Raw genomic sequence first — 25,737 nt, 5'->3', positions numbered from 1 at the left:
TTGAATATCGTAGCCCTTCTACCTTGAAACACTACAAGTCAATGATCTTATTAATTAAGAGGATGAAAATTGAATAGGAAGCCACTTTTACTCAATTACGAAAGTTAACCTTATTTTCGTCCGACAGAGCTTTGAATAGTCGATACACTTAACAGGCCGTCGGGAATGCGTTAATAAATAATGGTAATGAGAATAAATTTTAAGTGTAATTTTATAAGGAAAGGATTCTTAAAATCTCCTTAAAGAGGTGATTTCAACCCCAAGTTTGTGTTTTTTTTTTCTCCATGGCGAATCAATCACCCCTAAACTTGAATTGTTTTTTTTCCTTCAAAGGGAAGCAATTTTCATTACCACTCATTACCAGCTACAAAGTGGTATTGAATGGAAATGAGAATTTAAGAACAAAAATAGACACTTTATGATAGATTAGCATTACAATAAGTAAAAAAACTCAAATGGACCCGGTGCACACTAACTTAGTGTGCACCGGATTGGTAAGATATTAACTTCATATAGTGAATTTTACAGAGATATAGTGAACTTATATACAATATAGTATATTTCATTAACGGAAAACATAATGTGAAATTATATGTAATATAATAGAGGAATTAAATAAAATGTTTTAACATACAGGAAGATCTAAGTTGCGTAGTATATATCATGACACGTGCCTAAATGATTTAGTTTCTTTATGATATAATGAGTGTCTGAATGATATAGTGAGTTTCTGCTTGATATAGTGTGTGTTTGAATGATATAGTGAGTTTCTATATGATATAGTGTATTTCTGAATGATATAGTGAGTTTCTATATGATATAGTGTGTGCCTATATGATATAGTGAGTTTCTATATGATATAGTGAGTGTGTCTGAATAATATAGTAAGTTCTTGCATGATATAGTATGGGTCTGAATGTATAGTGGATTTCTGCATAATATAGTGGGTTTTCGCATAATATAGTGGATTATCAGTAATGATATGTTGTTTTGCCTGATATATACTAATGTTAACGTGAACCGGTTCCACACAAATCAGATTGTATTGTACAATAAGAATGGACAAAGATTTTCTTGACAAATTTACATACAAATTAATTTCTATTACCACCATTTATAACTAATCACCACACGTATCGTAAATTCAAATGAATCATATCGTCTTCAGTAGCAATTTCTTTCCCTTCTACTAAACGGAAACCTTTTACATTTATAATATTTAGGTGGACCTTAGGTTGGACTTTTTGAAGTCCCATTACAATGATCAATCTATGATCTATCACTTATCAGCATTCTAGAATATAATGAAACACACATGTTCCTACGTGCCCACATTATTTCGTAAACTACAATAATGCATAAGATGGAAATGCCAAGTAATCACTCACCTAATATGGGTCCCACAGAGATGTCTGCGTTTTCCACCCTCCTATATTTTAATCAAAGCACAATTACAAAATACATAATACAAAATACAAAACACGAAATTTCCTTTAATTTCCAACCAAAAAAAAACTCCCACGAAATTTCTCACGCAACATTTTTTTTACATTATTTTAACACATCCTACTATACTATTACAAAATCTACCATCATCCTAGGCAATGCAACCTTGTTAGTTTGTTACTATAAATAGAATAGCTAACAGAGCAACAAAACACAACTTACTTTCAAGTGATCATCTCACTAATTAAATTCTCTCTCTATATTTATCTCTAGCTCTCTAAGTAAAAATGGGTTCACTTGAGGTAGTTGGAAAGACAACCATGCACCGCTTGATAGCGGAGGAAGGATCGGTTCTGATGCCGGGTATCCAAGACGCTTTCTCAGCAGCCATTTGTGCCAAAACTGGCTTTAAGGCTTGTTTTGTCTCTGGCTTTGGTGTTTCCGCTGCCCTTCTTGGCTTACCTGACTTTGGTTTGCTCACGTATATTTTCTCATCTTTCTCCATTATCCTTTTCTTTATATATTTTTTTATCTTAATTATTAGTACCCGCCAAAAAAATAGTATTTATTAAATGCTTTTGTTATATGTTGCTCTAATTGCTTCTATTTCGGAAAATAATATTAACTTAAAATTTTGTGTTACTCCCTCCGTTTCCTAAAGATCTTCCCTCTTTCCATTTGGTGTTTCCAAAAGATCTTTCCTCTTTTGCTTTATTCCTTATTTGGCAAAACAAATTTCCCTATTTACCCTCTCATGTCACTATCATATGATCTACCATTACATTATTAATTCAATTTTACTTCCTTTCTCTCTCCTACTTCAACCCCTTTTTATTTGTTTATTTATCTTAACCCCTTTCTCTCTCCTACTTTACTCATATAATGCCCCACACAACACACAACTTGATTTTCCTTGATATCTGTAGGAACAGTAAGTGGGAAGATCTTTAGGAAACGGAGGGAGTAGATATATTATTTTCTTTTATATAAAAAGATGACTGAAGTTATAATCAAGTCAATTTTTTGCCAAAACCCATTACGTAAGCCTCCCACTATATAGACAAATATTTTTTCTTTATCATTAAGTTTGATTGGAATTTATGTATAAATTATAAATTAGAGTATGCGTGGGTGTAACATTTTATACACCATAATTTATTGTGTAATATACGTAATAATATATAAATTATGAAAATAATAACTTCAATTTTATGTCATTTTATCATTTATGTTTCATTAATTGACGTTTTTAAAAAAAAAAATATATAATTTGTAAATTGTTACATTATAAACTATAGTGTGACAATTAAGCTTAACAATATGCGATATACTAATAGTGGTGGGTAAAGGTTCTTCTTATTAGATATTCCTATGACTCGATCAATTCTTATAATAATGTCTTTTAATGTTTTGGTGTAAAATGACTGAGTAACTGACACAATAATATATATAATTGGTTTTTGGAGTAACACATTAACGAGCTTATAATAGTGTATTATTATTAAACCAACAGTACCCGTCAAAAACAAAATAGTAAACTAACAGTATGCCACTTTTTTATTAAAAAAATTAATAAGGTTAGAAATATTACATACTCGTTAGTCGTTGAGCTCTACTCTATAGACATATCCTCTATAGTTTTACGAGTAATATCTACTATTAACTATTTTAAAAGTAATATTTTAGAAAATTATATTTCGGACACTTATACTATATTGTAACATATATGAACTAATATAAAAATTAAAACTAAAATTAATATATTTGATGGTTGTATGATGCAGAACTGCAGAAGTTGTAGATGTTGTTCGTAGAATAACTGCTGCTGCTCCAAGTTTGTGCGTCGTTGTTGATGGAGGTAAAACACAATATGAAATTGCTTTTTTCCATATACTTGAATACAACGAAGCTGTTTATTAACAAAGTAATTTCTTGATTTATGACAGACACCGGAGGTGGTGGCCCTCTTAATGTTCAAAGGTTCATCAAAGACTTGATTGCAGCTGGTGCCAAGGGTGTTTTTCTTGAGGTAAAAAGCTTTTTAATAAGCAAAAATTATTAAAAGAAACCGTCTAATTTTAATATAAAAGTAGATATAGTCACTGAATGGATTAAACTAGTCATTGAAAGAAATTAACCTAGTCATCATTGAACTAATTCTCTTTCTAATATTGGGCTTACCATTGTCTAATTTTAATTTAAAAGTAGACGATCTCTTACCAGACAAACCCATTTATAAGGCACTAAATTCTTAGTAAAGAAAATTCGGCATAAATATATATTGCTTACGAAAATATAAGGATAAGAAGGAAGAGGTTCAATTATAGAAATTACACAATTAACATTTATATATATACTAATAATTGGGATTAACTTCTCTACAGGATCAAGTATGGCCAAAGAAATGTGGTAAGTATTTTAGCAATTTGGATAATAAATTTGCAAATGTAGTAATTTGGCACTCCACATAGATACTAATTCACATCTTGTGTGTCTTAATTATTTATCTTAGGTCATATGCGTGGTAAGATGGTTGTACCAGCAGAGGAACATGCACTTAAAATAGCAGCAGCAAGAGATGCCATTGCCGATTCTGATTTTTTCTTAGTAGCAAGGACTGATGCAAGAGCACCCCATGGCCTTCAAGAAGCTATTAGGCGTGCTAACCTTTACAGAGAGGTATCTTCTCTCAAAAATTAGTATAGATCTCTATTAAAATGGACAAGTACTACTGGCTAACATTATTATTCTACTCTTCTTTTGAAATGTCACCACTATTAATCAATCTGGATAATCTCTTGCTAGTTATCATTATATAATATTCTATAGTCTCAATATATTTGTCACATATTCGCATTCTGGTAATATATTTGTCAGAAAAAACTTTATCTATCCAGTGGGTCAACAACCCACTACTAATAGAAATAAATAAATAGTGGAATCCAACTCATCAACTCTAATAATTTTTTAATGTTGTATTTCTAATGGGTTAACTACCCACCGGATAGATGTAGCATGACCCATATTTGCCACATACTTTTTCTACTTCTTTTTGAGGGGTACTTTTTCTACTTATAGTTTAACTGCACTTTTTCACTTTCCTAAAAGCTTGTACAGTTAGTAACATGTAACAAATAAAAAAAATTCATTTCAGCTTTAAAGTCATCATTGACCCATGAAAAGTATGTAGAATGTCATACTAGATTCATTAATGAGTCCACTAAATCTTGATCTAGATATGAGATTTATGGATCTAGATCCGAGACTCTCACAAGGTAAAGTTGGATTTTACTTTGATCTTAATTAGTCATCAAATACATGATTTGAACAAACAAGTTCTTAACTTGTCACATATGGGAAATTCACTTATAGATATCATGCATCTTTCCATATTAGCGAATAAAAGTTGTTTTACAACATGTAAATCATATGAAGATTTATATATGACGTTATATGTCCAAAATCATCTACAGGCTGGAGCTGATGCTACTTTTGTTGAGGCACCTGCAAACATGGAGGAGCTAAAAGAGGTGGTTAGAGATGTGAAAGGTTTGAGAATTGCAAACATGATTGAAGGTGGAAAGACTCCATTGCACACACCAGCTGAATTTCAAGAAATGGGTTTTCACTTGATTGCTCATTCACTCTCAACACTTTATGCTACAACCAAGGCTTTGATGGGTATCTTGAGGACTCTTAAGGAGAAGGGAACTACTAGGGATGATTTTGACCAAATGGTTACATTCAATGAATTCAATGATATGATCAGTTTGGAATCCTGGTATGAGCTTGAAACTAAGTTCAAGAGTTTCACCCCAAAAGCTTGATTATCTTGATCTGAGTTTGAATCCAATCAATCCATAAAAGTGGGTTTGTCTTAATTATTTATTAGTTTGCCAAATTGTGGCATTAGAAATCATGAGCTCGAATCACTATCACTTTGTTTAATATGGTTTTGAAATAATGCACGAGTCATGCTGTCATATTCAACCTTGGCAATTAGATCAAGGTTCACATGCGTTGTAATCTTTGTTATTTGGCCTTGAGTCAAATATTTATATTGCTTAAATGTTATTTTCCTTATCATGAAATGAATTTCATTTTACTAGATTTTTCTAGTTAAAACTTATGATGGCCGAAATGACATTCTGCTTTCTTCAAATTTGGGATTGTTGGGATCTGAAAGATAAACTAATAAGGCTTATTAACCATAAGTAGTTTGTATACTCGTTTATTGAATCACTATTAATTTCCAAGAAGAAAAATGTAACTCTATCAACATTCTAGAAGATGTCTCTAAATATTTACCAAACATACTTCCTCCGTAACAAAATAGATGTTGCTTTTGACTTTCGTGCTTGTCGATACGCTACTTTAGCCATTATTGTAACTTTAATTGTGTATTTGGTAAAAATAATAAAAATTATATTATGAAAATATACATTGAGATGAATCCAGAAACATATCATATAGTAATAGTTGATTTTATCTAAAATTAAAAAATGAATGGTCAAATATAGTAGGTGAATACTGCAATTTTCAAAGTGTAATATCTATTTTGTTACGGAAGAAATTTAATTTTCGTCTATAAAAATAACATTCAATCTTTAATTTAGAAAAAATTCTTATTTCTGTAGTATGTTTAGACATTTGTCATTTACAATATAGTAAGAAAATTTTCAACCAAAAAGTATATAAAATGATGAAATAAATGTGCAATAAAAATACAAATCTTAGAATTTCATTTGACTACCAAAATTAAACATAAACATACTCCCACCTAAGTAGTACTTGGTCTATTGGTAATGTTTGTATCTCACTTGGTCTCAAACCCTACTAGGTACACTTTGGGAATGAAATTTCCTTAGCATTTCCGTGATTAAAACGTTGTCTTGAGAAGAGAGAACACTAAATTCATGTATAAAAGTAGGAAATAAGTGTTTCTTAAACTACTCCCTTTGCTTTGTGCACATTTTTCAATGCACATCTTAGAGCATCAACATCTTTAATTAAGTAGAAATAAAAAATCTTAAAAAATTAATCTTTGAAAATATATATATTGAGACAAATCCAACAACATCCCACGTAATAATTTTTTAACATATAAATAACATAATAAAATGGTCAAAGTGTATAGATAGTGTGTTAAAGGTCAAAATAGTAAAATTAGAGAATTACATAGGGATTTGATTACGCAATATCAATAATTTTCTTGTGTATTTTATTAGTATTAAAATAATCACTTGCCTACCAAAAGAGAAAAAATATATATATATAAATTTACGTATAGCACATTTGGTTTACTAGAGATTAACTCCGACTACATTATAGTCGATCCATGTCATACACCTAATTAATAGTGGATGAGTATTCCAACCAGAGTTTATGCAGTGAAACTCGAAACAAGCGTGTGGATGTAGTATAAGTTCTGTAACCAACCACAAAAATTGAATATTTATTTTCATTATTTGACATGACCACAGAGATTTAATGTCTCTTCTTTTATCTCAAACAGGGACCGACACTCAAAAATGTACTTGAACCAAATTGGATGCTTTGTTCATAGAATTCATATGGAGTAATGTCATTCAAGATTCCAGCCACAAAGTGCATTATCCATATCACATCTGCCTCAGATTCGTGACCCTACATTGCTGATTATTTAGGGTTGCATTTGTCCTTCCATCACATGGTGTAATTGCAAGCTTGATAAAATTGTCAGTCACCCTTTCACATAAAAACACAATCGTTACTTGGAGTACTTATCACCACATGGCCTAATCATGTTTGAAAGGAGGCTTGAAGGACGTATATATGGTGATGGAAAATTGAACATGGAAGAGAGAAGCAACATTTAATGCAAAATAAATATGATTTGCTAGTGCATTATTTTCAAAATAAGACAAATAATTGGACGGTCCATAACTTCCGAGGCAATAATCGTAGCCTAAGTCAATGTCCTACTTATATAAGGCAATATATAAAGGACACAAGAAATACGAAAAGAAGAAAAGAAAAAAAAAAGAGTAACTAAAAACACAAATTATAAAATCCCTAATTTATCTCTAACTCTAAATACAAATTACACTTCAATATCTTCTTCTTCATCGTTTGCAACCAAAAAACACAACACTAACAACTAGAATTCCCCTTTTTCAATTTTTGTAAACAGTTTTTGACGAAAATTATTACTAGAAAGCATTATGACTTCGCACGCATAGCATATATGTTCCATGTAATACTCTTCTCAATCTTCTAAAACACGGGTTTATGATCTAATCAAAAAATATTAACAATGTGTAACTACTAGGAACCGAACCCATGACCTTTGAAATGAAATTTGAAAGTTTAACCACCACAACACTACAATTTCAATGTTCAATATTTCAAGTCAAAACATAATTTACCTTGTAATATATGCAAAAATAAAGACGTAGACAAATTTTTTTGATCTCTAACACTTATATTAAGGGAATAACAATATCTTACCCCAATTCCATTGACATTGTTATCTTTACCCTTAATTCCTCGAAAGTTTTTTTCTTAAAAAAACAACTTATCACACAATAACATTCATTTTCAATTTTCGCTGAAAATTACGATAAGCTAATAAAACCAATTATGAAACTTATGAATAATAATATATTTGATAATTATAACTACACGGGACATCGTCCGGACAAACCAGACTAATTATCAATTGTCTTCTGTCGTTTAGTTTTGGAAATAGTACTTATATATTAATTTTACCTTCATAATTCATTTACCTAATCACAAGTTCACAATGCTAGTACGTGCATAAAAACACAATGCTATGTCAATTCACGAGCCTATAAATTTAAATCGAATCCTACAAAAGATTAATAATCTACAAATGGGAAAATCAAAATTTGAAATTAATTATGCCTACCCAGTCCCTTCAAATAAAAAAATCCTACCTACTGAGTTCCTCAAACCGTAAGACTTGCAAAAATAACTACAAAGAGTGACAAGCACAACCACATGACCTTAAACTATATAAACACTATATCATTAACTCCAAAAACTAAAGAAAAATTGTCAAGAATAAGCTAACGCTTGGCCAATTTGCTCAAAATAAATCGTTATTGTAGGTAACTAGTACAAGTGTCTCTTTATAATTATTTATATATTTGGTTTGAATTTTACATTATAATGTTTTTTAAAAAGCTTAATTTATTTATTTCTTAATATCAATTGAAAACATAAGATACAAAAACTTCCGTCCTCTCTCCTCTTCTTCATATGTCCTCTTCAACCCCTCCCATGCCACCACCTCGGCCCCTCTGCTTCCACTCCCAAAACGAACCCCAGACACCAACCCTCCCCAAAACTCACCTTGTCGCTGTCTTTCTCTCTCACTCGCACCGACAACTTCTAAACCCTATTTCTCTTTCTCTTTCTTCCTAAAAAAAACCATCACGCTATCGCTCAATAGTCAAATCCTATTTTTGCATGAGAACGTATTGTGTCGGACTCGTCCGACCATAATCTTGGTCGGACGACTTTCAGGTGGTTCCAATTTTTTTTCAGGTAATCTTCATTTTTTTTCAGGTAGTCTTCATTTTTTTCAGATAGTCTTCATTTTGTTTTCAGTTAGTCTTCTTTGTTTTTCAGTTGGTTTTTGTGCTTTACTTGGGTTTCAGTTGGTCTTTATTCTTTTTCGGGTAGTCTTCATTTTTCTTCAGTTAGTCTTCATTTTGTTTCAGTTAGTCCAACTGAAAGAAAACAAAGTCCAACTGAAAGAAAACAAAGTCCAGCTGAAAGAACACAAAGTCCAACTGAAAGAAAACAAAGTCCAACTGAAAGAAACAAAAGTCCAACTGAAAGAAAACAAAGTCCAACTGAAAGAAAACAAAGTCCAACTGAAAAGAAAACTAACCTCTGCTTTGGAGCATTTTCTTGTAGCAATAACTACTTAACATGATGGTTGCACAGCGATCAGGACTTGACCAACTAAATAATTAGTCCATAGTACAAAGGTATCATCTCAGGTCAGTAAAACCTTGTCCAGCACTTGGTAGAACATACACTTTCATGCCTCAGAATCTGGCCTCAGAATATTCTCTTAGTTTGAGTAACATGTTGGTGCTGAGTTCTTCTGGATAATGGTTTCATGACAACATTGGAACTTGAAAAGAACTACCATCAATTATTTGGTAGCATACCTTTTCCTTTATTTTCAAGTAAAACTTATCTTTGATCCCAAACCCGATTCTTATCAATTTCCTCGAGTGACAGACAAATATGGGGTTGAGTTCTTTGTTAAGTCGCCGGACTTTGATCGCAGTTATCCTATAGGAAGTGCAGGTCGAGAAAATATCGAGGAACATGTTATTCAGGACTATAAAAACTTGTTTGGACGCTACTGCCACATTAAACTCCAACGCCGTCAGTGGAGTCGTAATCTCCCAACTCCGCACTGTGATAAGCTCCAGAGTTTCTGAGTGGCTTCGTAATGTGGTGGTGGTGGTGGGTTTTATGTGGGAATGGTGGAGAATCCTTCGACCGCCGTCGTTGTTGTATATTATAGTATTGGGCTCAACCCGTCTGACGAGAATATTGGGTCAGACGGTCTGACCCAATATTTTCACTTTTTGCATAGACTCAAAATGGAAAAACTTTAATCTTTATGCCCTTTTAATTACCCTATCCATTGCTACCTTATTCAAATTCTTTCTTTTTCTCTATTTCAACTACCCCCAGTTACATATTGCCTTCCTTCAAATTGAGGCACTCATTTTTCTTTTCTGGGTACTTTTAATTACCATTACATGAGAGAAAATCATGATCGTTTTGCTATTAATGAGAGTTTTTTGTTTGTTTTATCTAAGATTTTCTTTATTGTTGAGTATTTCATAATTGAAAATGACAGTTTTATTGGTGTTAGTAGTAATATGTATCAAGTAGTGGCGGATTATAGGTGGGGCGAGCGGGACCTGTCCCCCCTTAGGTTACTAAATAAACTCAACCAACTGCGATATTATAAATGAAATTAATCTTAGCACAATGATAGGAGACATGGAGCATTTCACTTCAAGGTTCTAAGTTTGAACCTCACGGCCAACAAACAATGCAATAATGATGACAAACAATGCGCATCAATCATCTTCTTGCTTTTTAAATGTCTTTACTGATCTTTGCGCATCATCTATCTTGTACCAAGTTGTCTTTTATGTTATGAGTCCTTGTTTTTGTTTAAAAACAACTTATGCTCTATTAGTGTTGCTATGGAGCACTAATTATATAATATATTTTTAGTTAGTATATTAAAATAAATGCCTTTATTTTCCCCAAGTGTTAGGCTTATTATATTATTTGTCTAATTTTCTAAAAAAAAATTCCATCTATTATTACTATCTTCTATTCTGCTTCTTCAAAACAAAAAAATCCTTTTTCATCTGTAATCAGTTATTTTCCCCCTTAAATCATTCCTAACAATCATATAAAACACGCGTACGTCTTTACTTTTGTTGTGACTTAAAAAATAATTTGATAATTGATTGTCCTCCTTTTTGTTTTTGAGAGGATTCCACCTCTTATTTTATATAAAACTATTCTTCCAATTTCTTAGAAATCTATCCATAGACACATAAATTATTCTTCAAATCCTTGAAAATTTGGCTGCCAAAATTGCTTAAAATTAAAAGGTTTGAGATCTAGAACAATTAACTTCTTCGTAGCCATTAATAATAGTATATTTAAACTTTGATAGGCTTCTTTTAGTGTTTTGTGTTCATCGTTAAAATTTTACAGTAAAAATTTTAATTGTTTACTCGGCCTTTGTAAAATAGTTGGTCAATATCCACCACTGTGTATGGTTTACTTGGTAATATAACCCTTCCTCTTTATTCGTTTTCTTGCTTGTGTTTGTCAATTAAGCCTTCTTCATTTTGGCCGATCTCGTCATGTCAAGTGGGACGGTTTTAAAGGTTCTTGGATTCCAAGTTGGGTTGAATTTGTATACTTTTGTATTTGGGTTAAATGGTTGTCAGAAGATTTTGATATCGCCCAATGGAGAGAATGTTGATGTTAAATGTATCTCTTTTTATTGAGGGGAGTTAAATGCGATCTTAATGAGGATAACTTGAGGGGTTTTGTGACGGGGTGAAAGTGAAATGAGTATATGAGGGTTTGGGGTAGGTGGGTGTGTTGGAATTAAAGCTCGAAAAAGAGCTCTCGAGCTAGATTGGGCGGCTCTCGCCTGACCGAGGAGTTGTACCGACGCGAAAATGATCTCGTGCCCGACTAGGCGGAACTCAGCCGTCAAGGGGGAGGACGAAAGTTTCCGGATTTGATTTTCCCTTGGATTCCTTCTTTGTAACCCCCTTTTCATTATTGTTTATGTAAGATCATTATTTGATTTATGTTAGTCCATTACTTCTCTTAATTATGGGGGTTATGAATCCTTCATCATCATGAGTTTAATTGAATTGAGTAAAATAATTAGATTACTTCGATCCCTTCAATTTATTTGGGTGGCTTATCTCTTCCTTTATTGCTATAAATACCATTTTTCTGATTTGTAAAACATACACATCACTCTCTTATCTTCCTCTTCCTTTCCTCTCTTTTGGGCATAAGTTCTAGTAACTCCATCTCACACTCAAGAGTGGTGTTGTGTATTAGAGTTGTGTAAACTTTAGAGAATGAATAAGTGAATGCAATTGTGGACCCTAATTGCACCGAATCTCGTTTTTAAGAGAGTGGTTTGTTTACCATTGGCACAACAAATTTCATATTTTTTGATTGTTCTCTTGTACTCTACATTTAGCCTTGAAAACACTTATTTACAACAATTTGAAAACGAGATTATGCATATTGTTATGGCTAACCCAATGTTGAACAAGACTTTTCCCTACATCTCTAAGTTGGAGCCTCTTGATTGCAAGAACTACAAGGGATGATCACAAAAATTGTTGATCTTCTTTGAACAACTTGAAATTTACTATGTGTTGTTTGAGGATGTGATCGAAGCAAGTAAGGATGTAGCACCCGATCCCTCCCTTTCGGCGGAGGATGTCAAGAAAGCGGTTGATGCATTGACCAAGAAGAAGAAGGACATGAACCTTCAAGAGCTCATCATTGGTCACATCAGGACAGAAGAGGCACACCGCCTGAAAGATAAGTTTAAATCTTTCTCTTTTTGAATTCTTCTAAAGATAACTTGGTTGAATCTAGTACTTCTATGGCTAGGAACAGGTTCAAAGGAAAGGAAAAGAATGATGTGATAGCTGTAGTAGTGGTTGAAGCCAACTTGTTGGAGAATAAGGTGGAATGGATTTTGGATATGGGATCGTCAAGACATTTTTGTGCTAACAAGGCGATCATGATGGGCATTGAGAATGCTACCAAAAGAGATACCATGTTTACATGTAAAATAATAGCACCACAGGAGTTCTTGGCAAATGGAAGATCCACCTTAAACTTACTTTCGGAAAAACTTTGTCTTTGAAGAATGCCTTGTATCCCCCCCCCCAAGGAGGAATCTTGTTTTGGCTACCCTTCTCAATAAAGCTGGCTTAAAGCTTGTCTTTGAGGCAGACAAGATTGGTATCTCAAATAATAGAGACTTTGTTGGGAAATGTTACCTTAGTGAAGGATTGTTTGTGTAGAATGTTTTGAACAATAATAAAAATACTTTTTCTTTTGTTTATATTGTTGAGTATATGGATGTTTGGCACAATTGATTAAGACATTTAAATATTTCTTACATGAAAAGGTTAAAAGATGAACTTAATCTCTTTTGACCAAATTGACAAGCCTCTAAATGTCCCATTTGTGTTGAAGCCAAACATACTAAGAAACCATTTAAGCAAGTGGTAACCAGAAGTACCGAATTGTTAGAGTTGATTCACTCGGATTTAGCGGACTTTGAAAATTGCACTACTAGTACAGGGGGAAAATTTTATTGCATAAATTTTGTTGATGGTTTTTCAAGGTTTACTACTTTTGAAAACTAAGGATGAGGTAAAAGGTGCATTTTTAAAGTATCAACCCGAGGTTGAAAATCAACATGACCTTAAAATTAAAAGGGTTAGAAACGATAGAGATGGTGAATATGGAAAATCGTCTTTACAAGAATTTTGTAAAACCAATGGAATCATCCAAGAGCTAAATTCCCCTTACACCCCCACAACAAAATGGTATTGTCGAAAGGAAAAATAAATCTTTAAAGGAGCCTATGAATGCCATGCTTCTAAGTTCTGTATTACCTAGCAATATGTGGCAAGAGGTGGTTCTATCAGCTTGTTATGTACTCAATAGACTTCCCCATAAGAAGTTGGATAAGACACCCTATGAGCTTTGGAAGGGTTATAGTCCTAACATGAGTATTATAAAATTAAAGTGTGGGGGTGCTTAGCTAAAGTTGTTTTTCTATATTTTAAGAAAACCAATATTGGGTCAAATTTGTTTTGATTGTGTGTTTATTGGTTATGCTCATAATAGTGCCACATATAGAATCATAAATTCATGCTTTTGAGTGATCATTCTATATGTGAATCTACGGATGCAATTTTCTTTGAGCAAACTATCCCATTAAAATCCTCGTTGTCTTCAGATATGCATGAGTCAAATGTTGATGTGCCCTTGGACGTTTCTTTGCCTAGTTCTAGTGTTCATCCTCCTTCTGTTGTAGTGGAAGAAGTCCAACTTAGGAAAAGTAAGAGTCTTAGAGTAGAGACTACATATGGACCAGAATTCTCGATCATTCTTCTTGTTGAAGACTATGATGTGGATTACTTGAATGAAAATGTTATTTCTTTGTTTCTCTTATAGGAAGACCCAAAGACTTAATAGTCAAGCTATGAATCCTATAGATGTTAGTTTTTCGAAAGAGGCAATTAAAAATTAATTAGATTTAATCATGTTTAATCATACTTGGGACTTATGTCATTTTCCTAAAGTGTCTAAACCCATAAGTTGTAAATGTATCTTTACTAAGAAAAAAAATTCGATGGCTCTATTGATAAGTTTAAGGCTAGACTTGTTATAAGAGGTTTCACTCAAAAAGAAGGAAATGACTTTTTTGATACCTACTCACCCGTGACTAATATTGCTACTATTAGGACATTGGTTGCTTTATCGGCAATTCATAACTTAGAGGTCCATCAAACGAATGTTAAAACGACCTTCCCTAATGGTGATCTTGATGAAGAAATTTACATGACTCAAGGATAAGTGCGTTTCTAACGCACTTTATGACTTCCTTTAGGCTTGTTTTGGTCCTCTTTATTCCCTTTCTTCCCTCTTTTTCCTCACTTCTCTCTTATACTTCATTCACTTGATCATAGTGACATTTTGCTAGATTTTCGATCTATTTTGATCGAATTTCTAGCACATATGCTTTCACCATGTTTTCTCGTGTTTTTATTGCAGGTATGACCCTTTTTGGGGCCGAGTAATGTGAGACATGGCTGAAGGAAACAAGTGAGAGGATGTGAGAGACCATGAGGTGCGCCTAGAGTTCCCCGCACACGTAGGTGCGCCCGCACATATAACTGGTGCGCCCGCACCTTCAGCCAAATTGGGAGAAAAATACAGAAGACTCAGGTGCGCCCGCACCTCCTTATGGTGCGCCCGCACATTTTGACGGGAGATTTCAGTCTGAGGCAGAAGACTCAGGTGCGCCGCACCTGACATTTGGTGTGCCCGCACCTGTGCATGGTGCGCCCGCACCTTCCTATGGTGCACCCGCACCTTGTGAGTCCGGAAAAAATCTTCGCTTCATTAAACGAGTTTTGTTTTATTTTGAGACTTACGTTTTCATTCTAGTTTTTTACACAACATTCTAGGGTTTTGTATTAGAGAGAAAACACTTTAGTTTGATTGAGATTTGAGAATTGTGAATCATAGTTTGTGATTTCCAATACATTCAAGGTAATTTTCATTCAATTTAATTCAAAGTTTTAGTGTTTATTTCATTCTTTCCGTCTTTGTTCTTGTTTTTGGTTATTCTAGATCTTCATTCTCTTAGTTTCATAATTGCGATTTCCATTAGTTTAATCATTTATTAATCATGTTTAGCCTTAGATTAGTCATAGATTTTAAGTTTTATTGCTTAAACTCCATGATTAGTGAGTAGTTTCACATCTAGGGTTAGGGTGAAAGTATGAATTAGGGTTTTAAATGTGTTGTTGATGTGATTGTGACGTTTAAAGAAGTTTATGCATTGATCTTGGTGTTTTGAGACCTTAGGATAGATATTGATCACATTTATACTTTGGTATTTTGATTTCAAATGTTCTTAAATCGAATTTTGAACTCTTTTATCGTCCCCAAGAATCAACTTAATTTCTAAGGCAAGATATTGGGTAGAAATCAAGGGGATCCGTCATTAGGGGGTTTCCGAACTTATTGAATTTCTTAATCGATGAACTAAAGACCATTCGAGAGAGGATTTAGTTGATTGATTAACCGAATACTCTTAAGGACCATTCGAGAAGGGACTCGAGTATTTTAGAGGAAAACTAAACCTTGCATAATCGTCTTCGTTGCATCACAATCGCATTAACAATCATTATCCGTTCTTATTCATACTGGTAACCTTAACTCTAGTGTCTTTTATTTGATATTTAAACTCTTGATATTTGCTTGTTCTTGTTATTAGTTAGTCTTAATTGTTACCAAACCTCTTTCAAACCCCCACATACCTTTCAATTAGGTAGTATGGACTTGATAGACTTTAACCAATCCTTTTTTTTCCTGTGGATCGACCCTTGACTTGCCCTTACTATTCTCTTAGTAATTGCTTGTTAGGACGTATAAATGTTGTTTGGAAAGCGGTTTTTGGTGCCTTAACGACACACTAAAAACCTCTTATCAAAATGGCGCCGTTGCCGGGGAAATTGTGCTATATATTGATTGAAGTTTATTTTAGTTTAGTTTGCTTAGTTGATTTTTCTTTTATTTTCTTTTTGACTGTGGTTGTTATTTGCTAATCCTCTGCTTAGCTTTGTTGTGTTAAATGAGAAAAAGAGCTCACGGTTCACCCACATTGCCTTTAGATCCTGAAATCGGTCGTACATTGCAAAAGCTTCGGAAGAATTTGGAAAACTTGACTTTGGGTTCCAAGCCATCTTCACCAATCTCAAGTACATCAAGTGAAGTTGAAGTAGAAATGGGTGAAATAAATCCACAACTGTTTAGGGATTTCGGAAATTCGGGTTCCTATGTTCTTCAAGGTGGAATTCGACTCCCCACCACCACTACAAATTTCAGCATTCACCCCTAGTATACTCGGATGGTGAAAGCAGAACAATTTTGTGGGGGGTTCGGATGAAGATCCTCTTGACCACCTTGACAGGTTTCTTGAGATCTGTGCTATGATAACGACAAATTATATCTCCCCTGATTACATTAAGATACATTTGTTCCGGTCCTCTCTTACCGGAAAGGCAAAGTCATGGCTCAAGAGCTTGCCTGCCAACTCCCTCACTACATGGGAACAACTCACCATGGCTTTCTTGAAGAAATACTTCCCGAAGTGGAAGACTGCAGACATAAGGAGGAAGATTTCCTCATTTGAGCAAGAGAAAGATGAGACACTTGCACAAGCTTGGGAGCGGTTCAGATCCGTTCATGCCCTCACCACGAGTTCAATAAAAACCTCCTCATGCGATTTTTCTATGATGGTCTTGATCCTATATCACGGGCCAACCTTGATGCTGGGGCGGGAGGTCAACTTTCTAAGATCCCGCAAGAAACATTGAGTCCACTATTGAGGAAGTGATCAAGAGACTACTCATGGGGTGGAAGACGAAGAGGTGCTCAACCAAGAAGAGCGGAAAGTTTGAATTAGACCCCATGGATCAAATTCAAGCCAAGATGGACCAACTCGACAAGAAGCTCTCAAGATCAATCTTGCCTCATCTATCCTTCACAGGTAAACTCTTTTTCTTGTGATATTTGTGGTGGTACTAACCATGATACTTCTTATTGTGGAGGTACCCATTCGAGCATGTGGCGGCATAAATTCAAGAGGAGATAGGTATCAAGGAAACCAAGGGTATAGGAAAATCAACAAGGAGGTTGGAGACAACCTCAACAAAACTACACCCAAGGATTCAACCAACCTCAACAAGGATGGAATCAACCTCAACAAGGGTACAACCAAGCTCACAACCAAGGGTTTGCGCAAGGGTATAACCAAAAACTATAACCAAGGTGGTTCCTCCTCACAAGGGTCCAACACTTACCAAGCTCCACATCAAAGGCCAACAACCCAAAACCTCCCTCCAATCCTCTCCATTCCCCAAACAAAATCCCGAACCTAACCATCTCCGATCCAACCTCTCTCCAAATTCTCCAACAACTCCAATCCATGAACCAAATTCTCCAAAACCATGAGCAAAGGTTTCAAGAGCTACAAGCCCACAACAAAATGCTTGAAACCCAAATCTCCCAAGTAGCCGAGAATAATCCCTCAACCCCCAACCTCCATCAAGCCAAAGCCATTCATTTGAGGTCGGGAACAAGCTATGAGGGTCCTAAGATGCCGAATTGGGAGTTAGAGAAAGAAGAAGAAGTAGAGGTAGTTGTTGAGAAGGAGGACGAAGTTGAGGAAACTGAGAAAGAAGAAGTTGTGGAAAAAGATGAGCCACAAGTCCAAGTTGGTGACAAAACTTCATTGCGATCACCCCCACCAACCAAGACATATGTGCCTCCGGTTCCCTACCCTCAAAGGTTGGTGGAGAGAAAGCTGAGTGACAAGTTCACTAAATTTGTCAATGTGATGAAGAGCCTGCAAATTAACATCCCATTCCTTGAGGCTATGTCTCAAATGCCGGCTTATGCTAAGTTCTTGAAAGAGATTCTCTCCAACAAGCGGAAACTTGAAGATAAGCTTATCTCCCTACCTTACCAAGTGAGTGCTCTTGTGCAATGAACTATTCCCAAGAAGCAAAGAGATCCCGGGAGTTTCACCTTGCCGGTGAAGATAGGTGATTTAGAGCCTAAGGTTGCACTGGCCGATCTAGGAGCGAGTGTCAATTTGATGCCCCTTTCTATTGAAAAGTACCTAAAATTTCCTCTTCATCCTACGCGCAAAACGATTCAATTGGCGGACCGCACTTAGAGAGCCCCCTGTGGTGAGTTGGAGGATATACCGATTCAAGTTGGGCATGTGTTTGTACCATGCGACTTTGTGGTAATGGATATGGAGGAAGATCCTGAGACTCCTCTTATTCTGGGAAGAGAAGCTCTAAAGACATTGGGTGCCATGATAAACTGCAAAAACGATACAATCACGGTTGAGGTAGCTAATGAGCGGATGGTGTTTGAGTTCTCTAAGACATTGAAGAGACCTATGATGGAGAGAATTTTCCGGGTAAGCCTAGTGGAAGATGAGATAGAGGATGCCATGAGTTTGGTTAATACTGAGGATGAGTTGTATGCTACTCTTACCGACACCTTAGCTTGGACATGGAAGAGGAGACACAAGATGAGGCGTTTGAGGTTCTAGCTACATCATCCATGACAAAGAGGAGTGTTCTAGCTCCTCTCAAGGTAGAGTTCAACCCCTTCCCTCCTCCTTAAATATGTTTTTCTTGATGATGCATGCACTTATCATGTTATTGTCAATTCGAGTCTTGATGACATCTCTATATCCAAACTGATTGAAATTTTACAAAAATATAAAGATGTCATTGGGTATTCGATTGATGACCTTAAGGGGATAAGCCCTTATCTTGCTATGCATCGTATCCATCTCATCGATAGTAATGCCTCCTCCATCGAGCATCAGAGAAGGCTCAATCCCAACCTCAAAGAGGTTGTGAAAAAGGAGATCATGAAACTGCATGACGCGGGAATCATCTACGCTATCTCAGATAGCAAGTGGGTGATCCCGATTCACGTGGTTCCAAAAAAGGAGGCATGACTATAGTTGAGAATGAGAAAGGAGAAACAATCTCGACTAGGACCGTCACTGGGTGGAGAGTCTGTATTGATTACAGAAAACTGAACAAATCCACTCGCAAAGATCATTTCCCCCTTCCCTTCATTGACCAAATGTTGGAGAGGCTTGCTCGTCATTCACACTTCTGTTTTCTCGATGGTTATTCCGGATTCTTTCAAATCCCCATTCATCCGGATGACCAAGAGAAAACCACCTTTACTTGTCCGTATGGGACATTTGCATATCGAAGGATGTCCTTTGGTTTATGTAATGCCCCCAGCCACTTTTCAAAGGTGTATGACAACAATCTTCTCTGACATGCTAGAAGATTCCATTGAGGTGTTCATGGACGACTTTAGGTTGTGGTTCGTCTTTTGACACATGTCTGGTTAATCTTGAATGTGTGTTAAAAAGGTGTCAAGAGACGAACCTCGATCTGAATTGGGAGAAGTGTCACTTTATGGTCGAGGAAGGCATTGTCTTGGGCATAAAGTGTCGAAAAAGGGTATTGAGGTAGATCCGGCAAAGGTTTGGTTATTGAGAAGCTTCCGCCACCGAACTCGGTGACGGGAGTTCGTGCTTTCCTTGGACATGCTGGTTTTTACCGGCGTTTCATCAAGGATTTCTCTCAAATAGCCAAACCATTGACGAATCTACTTCAAAAAGATGTTGATTTTGAGTTTGATGAGTCTTGTACTAAGGCTTTTGAAACTCTTAAAAACGCTTACTTCTCCCCATTGTGCAAGCTCCGGATTGGAGCTTGCCTTTTGAACTAATGTGCGATGCTAGTGACTTTTCAGTGGAGTTGTTCTTGGGCAACGCAAGGAAGGGAGGCTTCATGTGATAGCCTATGCAAGTAGGACTCTGGATGATGCTCAACGGAACTATGCAACTACGGAGAAGGAAATGTTGGCGTGTCTTTGCATTTGACAAGTTCCGTTCCTACTTGACATGTAATAAGGCGTGGTGTATACGGATCATTCTGCGGTCCGGTATTTGATGAGTAAGAAGGATGCAAGCCTGGCTCATTAGGTGGGTGTTGCTTCTTCAGGAGTTTGATTTTGAGATGAAAGAGAAGAAGGGGACGGAGAATGTGGTAGCTGACCATCTTTCTCGCCTCCCTCTTGATAACTCTAATCTGGAGAGATTCCTATCGAGGAAGATTTGAGAGAAGAAGCATTGTTGCCATTCTGAATAATGAGTTCCATGGTTCGCTGATAGGCAATTATTTGGCTTGTGGGATTGAGCCTCATGGTTTTATTCCCAACAAAGGAAGCGGTTTTTAAAGAAGTTTCGAGGTTCTACTGGGATGACCCGCTCCTTTTTAAGAAGTGTGCTGATGGAGTGTTTAGGAGGTGTGTGCCTAATCATGAGATGACCTCAATTTTGCATCATTGCCATACTTTGGCATGTGGAGGGCACGGTGGAGCAGGCAAAACTGTTGCTAAGGTGCTCCAGTGTGGTATGTTTTGCCGACATTGCAAAAGGATGCTCGGGAATTTGTGTTGGCTTGTGATAGATGTCAAAGGAGTGGTGGCATCACAAAGAGACATGAGATGCCTCAACAAAACATTATTGAGGTTGAGCCGTTTGATGTATGGGGAGTCGACTTCATGGGTCCCTTCGTTCCTTCATGTGGCAATGTGTACATTCTTGTTGCGGTCAACTACGTGACAAAATGGGTTGAAGACATTGCCTCTCCTACCAATGACCATAAGGTAGTGACCAAGCTCTTGAAGAAGATCATATTCCCCCGATTTGGAGTGCCCCGTGTGTTGATCAGTGATGGCGGTTCACACTTCGCCAAAAAGCAATTAGAAGCTCTGTTGAAGATATACGGGGTGAATAACAAAGTCGGTCTTCCTTATCACCCCCAAACCCAAGGCCAAGTTGAGGTCTCGAATCGAGAAGTTAAGAACGTCCTGGAGAGAGTGGTCAATAAGACACGAAAGGATTGGTCTTTAAAGCTTGATGATACTCTTTGGGCTCTTCGCACGGCTTTCAAGACGCCTATAGGCACCACTCCCTATCGCCTTGTGTATGGCAAAGCATGTCATTTTCCGGTTGAACTAGAGCACAAGGCTTGATGGGCAATTAAAGAGCTCAACGTGGACCTTCACTTGGATGGAGAAGCTCGAAAGGAAAGGTTAGTAGAACTTGAAGAACTTCGTTTCGACGCTTATGAGAGTTCTAGACTATACAAAGAGCAAACGAAGAAATGGCATGATCACCGGATTCAACAACGAGAATTCCGGGTTGGGGACAAAGTCTTATTGTTCAACTCAAGACTAAAGCTCTTCCCCAGAAAGTTAATGTCCAAATAGTCGGGTCCATTCTCCGTGCTGAAAACTACCACAACAAGAATCCGCCTTTTTAGCGTCTAACTTTAGCGTCCGATAGTATATGTGGACGGTAAATTCTAAATTAGCGTCTGATATATGACAGACGTATATTAGCGTCTGCTTTCTCTTTTTTAGCGTCCGTTCTTGTAAACAGACGCTAATTAGCGTCCGTTTTTGTAAACGGACGCTAATTAGCGTCCGTTAAGTAAATTAGCGTCCGTTTGGCAGACGCTAATTTATTGGTCTTACCAAAACCAATCGACCAAACCAAACCGTCCAGTACCTTCCTCATTTCTCCCACAAACGCAAAAACCCTTCTTCTTCGCTCTACTCTTTCTCTCTCTTGTTCTTCAAAGAAGGCGTAGACGCCTTCGATTTCTTCTTCATTTCTGCTCTTTTTCTCTCTCCTATTCAACATTCTTTCTTCGTTTCAGATCTAGTCAAATTCTTTAGCCAAAATGAGGATTGAAATGCCTGCTGGGAGCTTTACTGTCTTGAGCACGGTATTCAGGTATCTCTCTTGTTTTTTCGATCTTTCATTTTTAATATTTCTATATTCCGAAAAGTTGATGTTATATTGTTTTGATTTGGTTGAATTCGTTGATTTTGATATCGCATTTTGGTAGAACATGTAAATATATGGTATTTGTATGCAGATCTGGTGTCATATTATTTTTTTAAGCATTCGCAGTTTGGTAGAACATGTATGCAGATCTGGTGTCTATGGTATTTTGATATAATGAATGCCAGATCTAATGATTTACGTTTCAGAATGATGTTTTTCAAAAGTTCTGATTTGTTGTATGTTGAAATTTGTGTGTAGATGTTTTCTATAATCTGTATGATCTAATTGAAGTCCTTAAAATTATAGCATTTTTAGTGAATTTGATGAAATTTACAAGGATTTTAGACTGTCTTTGTGAAAGTCTTGATCCCCCACCCACGTTTTTGCTTAACCGTGCGATCGAGACTTATGGCAAATGCCAGTGTTTGCGTGATGCCCGTGAACTGTTCGATGAAATGCCTCACAGAGATGGAGGCAGCTGGAATGCCATGATCTCTGCGTATGCGCAAGGAGGGTCGTCGAATGAGACTTTATCGCTCTTTTTGAATATGACTAGGTCTGATTTTTCTCCCAGTGATGTTACATTTGGGAGGATTTAGTGGTAATGTGATTTTAGCAAGTGCTCTGGTTGATATATATCGTGGAATGTTTTTTTAGACTATTCAAGCAGGTGTAAAGCCATTGAAATTTACCTTCTCAAATGCTCTTGTTGCTTGTTCTGCTAGGCAGGCTTTATTAGAGGGAATTCAGATACATGGTGTTGTGATTAAGTGTGGTTATGAAGATGACGCGAAAGTTGGTACCTCTCTATTTGATGTGTATGTGAAATTCAATGATGTCACGAATGCCCAGAAGATATTTGATCAGCTTAATGATAAAGATTTACTTTCTTGGACTTCTATTTTATCAGGATATGCTATGGCAGGAAGACTTAAAGAAGCTCAAGAACTTTTTGATAAAATGCCTGAGCGAAGCATCATCTCTTGGAATGCAATGCTGGCAGGGTATGTACGTTTTGGCCAATTGGAGGAGGCCCTAAGTTTTATTTACATGATGCGCCAGGTTGCTAATGATGCTGATGTCGTAACTCTTATGCTAGTCTTAAATGTGTATGCTTCACTCTCAGATATAGACTTAGGCAAAGAAGTTCATGCTTACATCTACCGGCATAGTTATGAGTCTGATAAATATGGGTAGCTGGGATGCCGTTCCAGCCTTACCCCTACTGTACCTGAAGTCTCAGATTATGATTCACAACGGCCATCAGGTATGACCTTCCTCTCATCATCACAGGAATACTAAATTCTGTAGTAAGTCATTTTAGTGGGACTTATGTAAGACTATGCATTTTGAATGTTTACTGTCTATTCTTTGCTTGCGATGAGATAGAAGGGAGAAATATTAAGCTATATGATGTCACTGATGAAATGTAAACTGTAAACACTCACTTTTAAATTGTAATCTGCCGCGAACTTACTACTTACTACACATGTTTGAGGTAATGAAAGAAAGTTTCAAGTTAGCCATCCAATCCACTTAGTTCTTAAGGTACCCTTTTGCTTTTGGTCCATGGACCTCAGTCTGTGTGTTCGTGATAATGATTTTGTTGCGTATTAAGTATGGCCGATGACGTCTTGACATCAAATGAAGGTAGTGATCTAGGATATATCTCAGAACATATAGAAAGCTACTGATTTTGTCATTATCAGGAGTTATCACATGATTAGTATGATATATTAAACTTATGACTTTTCTAGTTATAACATAATCTTCTGCTTTGAGTTTTTCTCAAGTCATATATCTATAAGATCAGCAGTTCTTCATTTTGCAAACTTTTTCTTTATTGGTGTAGACTTTTGGGTCTAGTTGTTCTTTTCCATGGTTTATTTTAGGAATGTAATTAGATATGGAAGTACCTCTGAAACAAGTAATGCTGGGAACTAGAATGAAAACTATATCAGTGGCAAAACTTATGCAAGGGAAGGGAATCTCGTGAATTATATTTAAGCATATCCAACAAAAAACAAGTAATGCTGGGAACTAGAATGAAAATTATATTTTTGCTGTTTTTCGTTTAGTATAGATCATCTGGCTGAATCTGTTGGTGTGTATTGTTGGCTGACTGAATCCCTTCAATTTCTAGTGTTGAACATTTGAGCATGTTTTATCATCTAATTAGGTAGTATCTATATTTTTGTTAATATATATTTCTGTATTTTAGCATCTATATTTCTGTATACAACATAATGAACTATTTCTGTATTTGAGCATGTTGAAATAGTATGTGAGGATATTTATGACTTTAGTATAGTAAATAGTGTACTAATTGTGATTTTTTTTTCTTTTGCAGGTTTGTTTGGGTTTGATAGGATGACTTTGGAAAGGTTGAAGATTGAAAATTTGTATATTGAAGAAGAAATGAATTCTTTCTAATGTATTAGATAGATTTTTTGTTATTATTTATTTAAGTAAGGTTGTAAATTATTCACAGATTTGATTTATCATTTCTATTTATATTGTAATTACTTTTATTACATATAATAATAATTATAATTTTTCCTCTAAATTTGCATTATTATATTATATAGTGACAAGTTTGACCCAACACAATAACCAAGGAAAAGTGGTTACTAAAAAGTCTCAACATTGCACCATACAAATACAAGCTTGAAACATTACATTTGAAAAAAAAAAAAAGAGAATTACCGTCCGAATTTTCAAATTTAGCATCCGACTTTGAGGTCGGACGCTAATTAGCATCCGACTTTAGAGGCGGATGCTAATTAGCGTCCGACCTTAAAGTCGGATGCTAATTAGCGTCCGACCTTAAAGTCGGATGCTAATTAGCGTCCGACCTTAAAGTCGGATGCTAAATTTGAAAATTCGGACGCTAAACTTTTAGCGTCCGTTTAGCGGACGCTAATCGAAGAATTAGCGACTAGGGGTTTTGCATCAGTCTTTTAGCGTCCGTTGACAGACGCTAATAACTTTAGCGTCCGATCCCGCGTTTTTAGCGTCTGATTTTGGCGGACGGAAAAGGGTGACATTCTTGTTGTGTACTCCATATGGGGCTTATGAGGTTATGGGTGAGAACGGTCCATTTTTGGTGAACGGTCAAAGATTGAAGCTCTATCATGATTCTCATGCCGTTGGTTCCATTGGTAGTTTGATTCTTCGCTCACCTGAGCAACTCTTATGATGGACGTATCCTTTTGAGTCTAACTAATGACTGAAAACAAGCGCTACACGGGAGGCAATCCATTTCTTTTCTTCCCTTTCTTTTATTTTTCTTTTGATTGTTAGTTAGACTGTTGATCGATCAGTTGGCCGTGAGAGCTACTTTGGGACTTATGGGTTTTATGAAAAATGGAGTGAAAAAGGAGTGATTGAAGAAGAATGATTTTCGAACACTTTGAATGGTGCGCCCGCACCTCTCTGTGGTGCGCCCGCACCTGCTACAAAAATTT

At 36.0% G+C, this 25,737-nt stretch overlaps 2 protein-coding genes across 13 annotated transcripts; both read left to right on the top strand.

Annotated features, from left to right (window-relative positions):
- The first annotated feature begins 1,569 nt into the window (after positions 1–1,569).
- On the top strand, positions 1,570–5,554 carry LOC104884920 (petal death protein). Its single transcript, XM_010669624.4, has 6 exons — positions 1,570–1,927; positions 3,231–3,304; positions 3,393–3,475; positions 3,831–3,855; positions 3,959–4,125; positions 4,920–5,554. Exons 1-6 carry the CDS (start codon positions 1,734–1,736, stop codon positions 5,271–5,273), a joined length of 897 nt encoding a protein of 298 aa, XP_010667926.2. The 5' UTR covers positions 1,570–1,733; the 3' UTR covers positions 5,274–5,554.
- Positions 5,555–21,971: 16,417 nt separating this feature from the next.
- On the top strand, positions 21,972–24,836 carry LOC125497052 (pentatricopeptide repeat-containing protein At3g26540-like). 12 transcript variants are annotated; one of them, XR_008968613.1, is made up of 4 exons: positions 21,975–22,216; positions 22,996–23,274; positions 23,397–23,537; positions 24,621–24,836. XR_008968613.1 is itself a non-coding variant. In XM_057393473.1 (4 exons), exons 1-4 carry the CDS (start codon positions 22,164–22,166, stop codon positions 23,465–23,467), a joined length of 288 nt encoding a protein of 95 aa, XP_057249456.1. In that variant the 5' UTR covers positions 21,975–22,163; the 3' UTR covers positions 23,468–24,836. The 12 variants fall into 12 exon arrangements, 4 of the variants coding, with proteins under 4 accessions (XP_057249456.1, XP_048499375.1, XP_057249454.1 ...); XM_057393473.1 differs by having other exon boundaries at positions 22,996–23,065; positions 23,181–23,274; positions 23,397–24,836; XR_008968615.1 differs by having other exon boundaries at positions 21,975–22,826; positions 22,928–23,065; positions 23,181–24,836.
- Positions 24,837–25,737: the final 901 nt, after the last annotated feature.

Source organism: Beta vulgaris, chromosome 1 (assembly GCF_026745355.1).
Source record: "Beta vulgaris subsp. vulgaris cultivar EL10 chromosome 1, EL10.2, whole genome shotgun sequence".
In the NCBI taxonomy this organism is placed as follows: domain Eukaryota; kingdom Viridiplantae; phylum Streptophyta; class Magnoliopsida; order Caryophyllales; family Amaranthaceae; genus Beta; species Beta vulgaris.
This window is presented reverse-complemented; position numbering and strand designations above follow the sequence as displayed.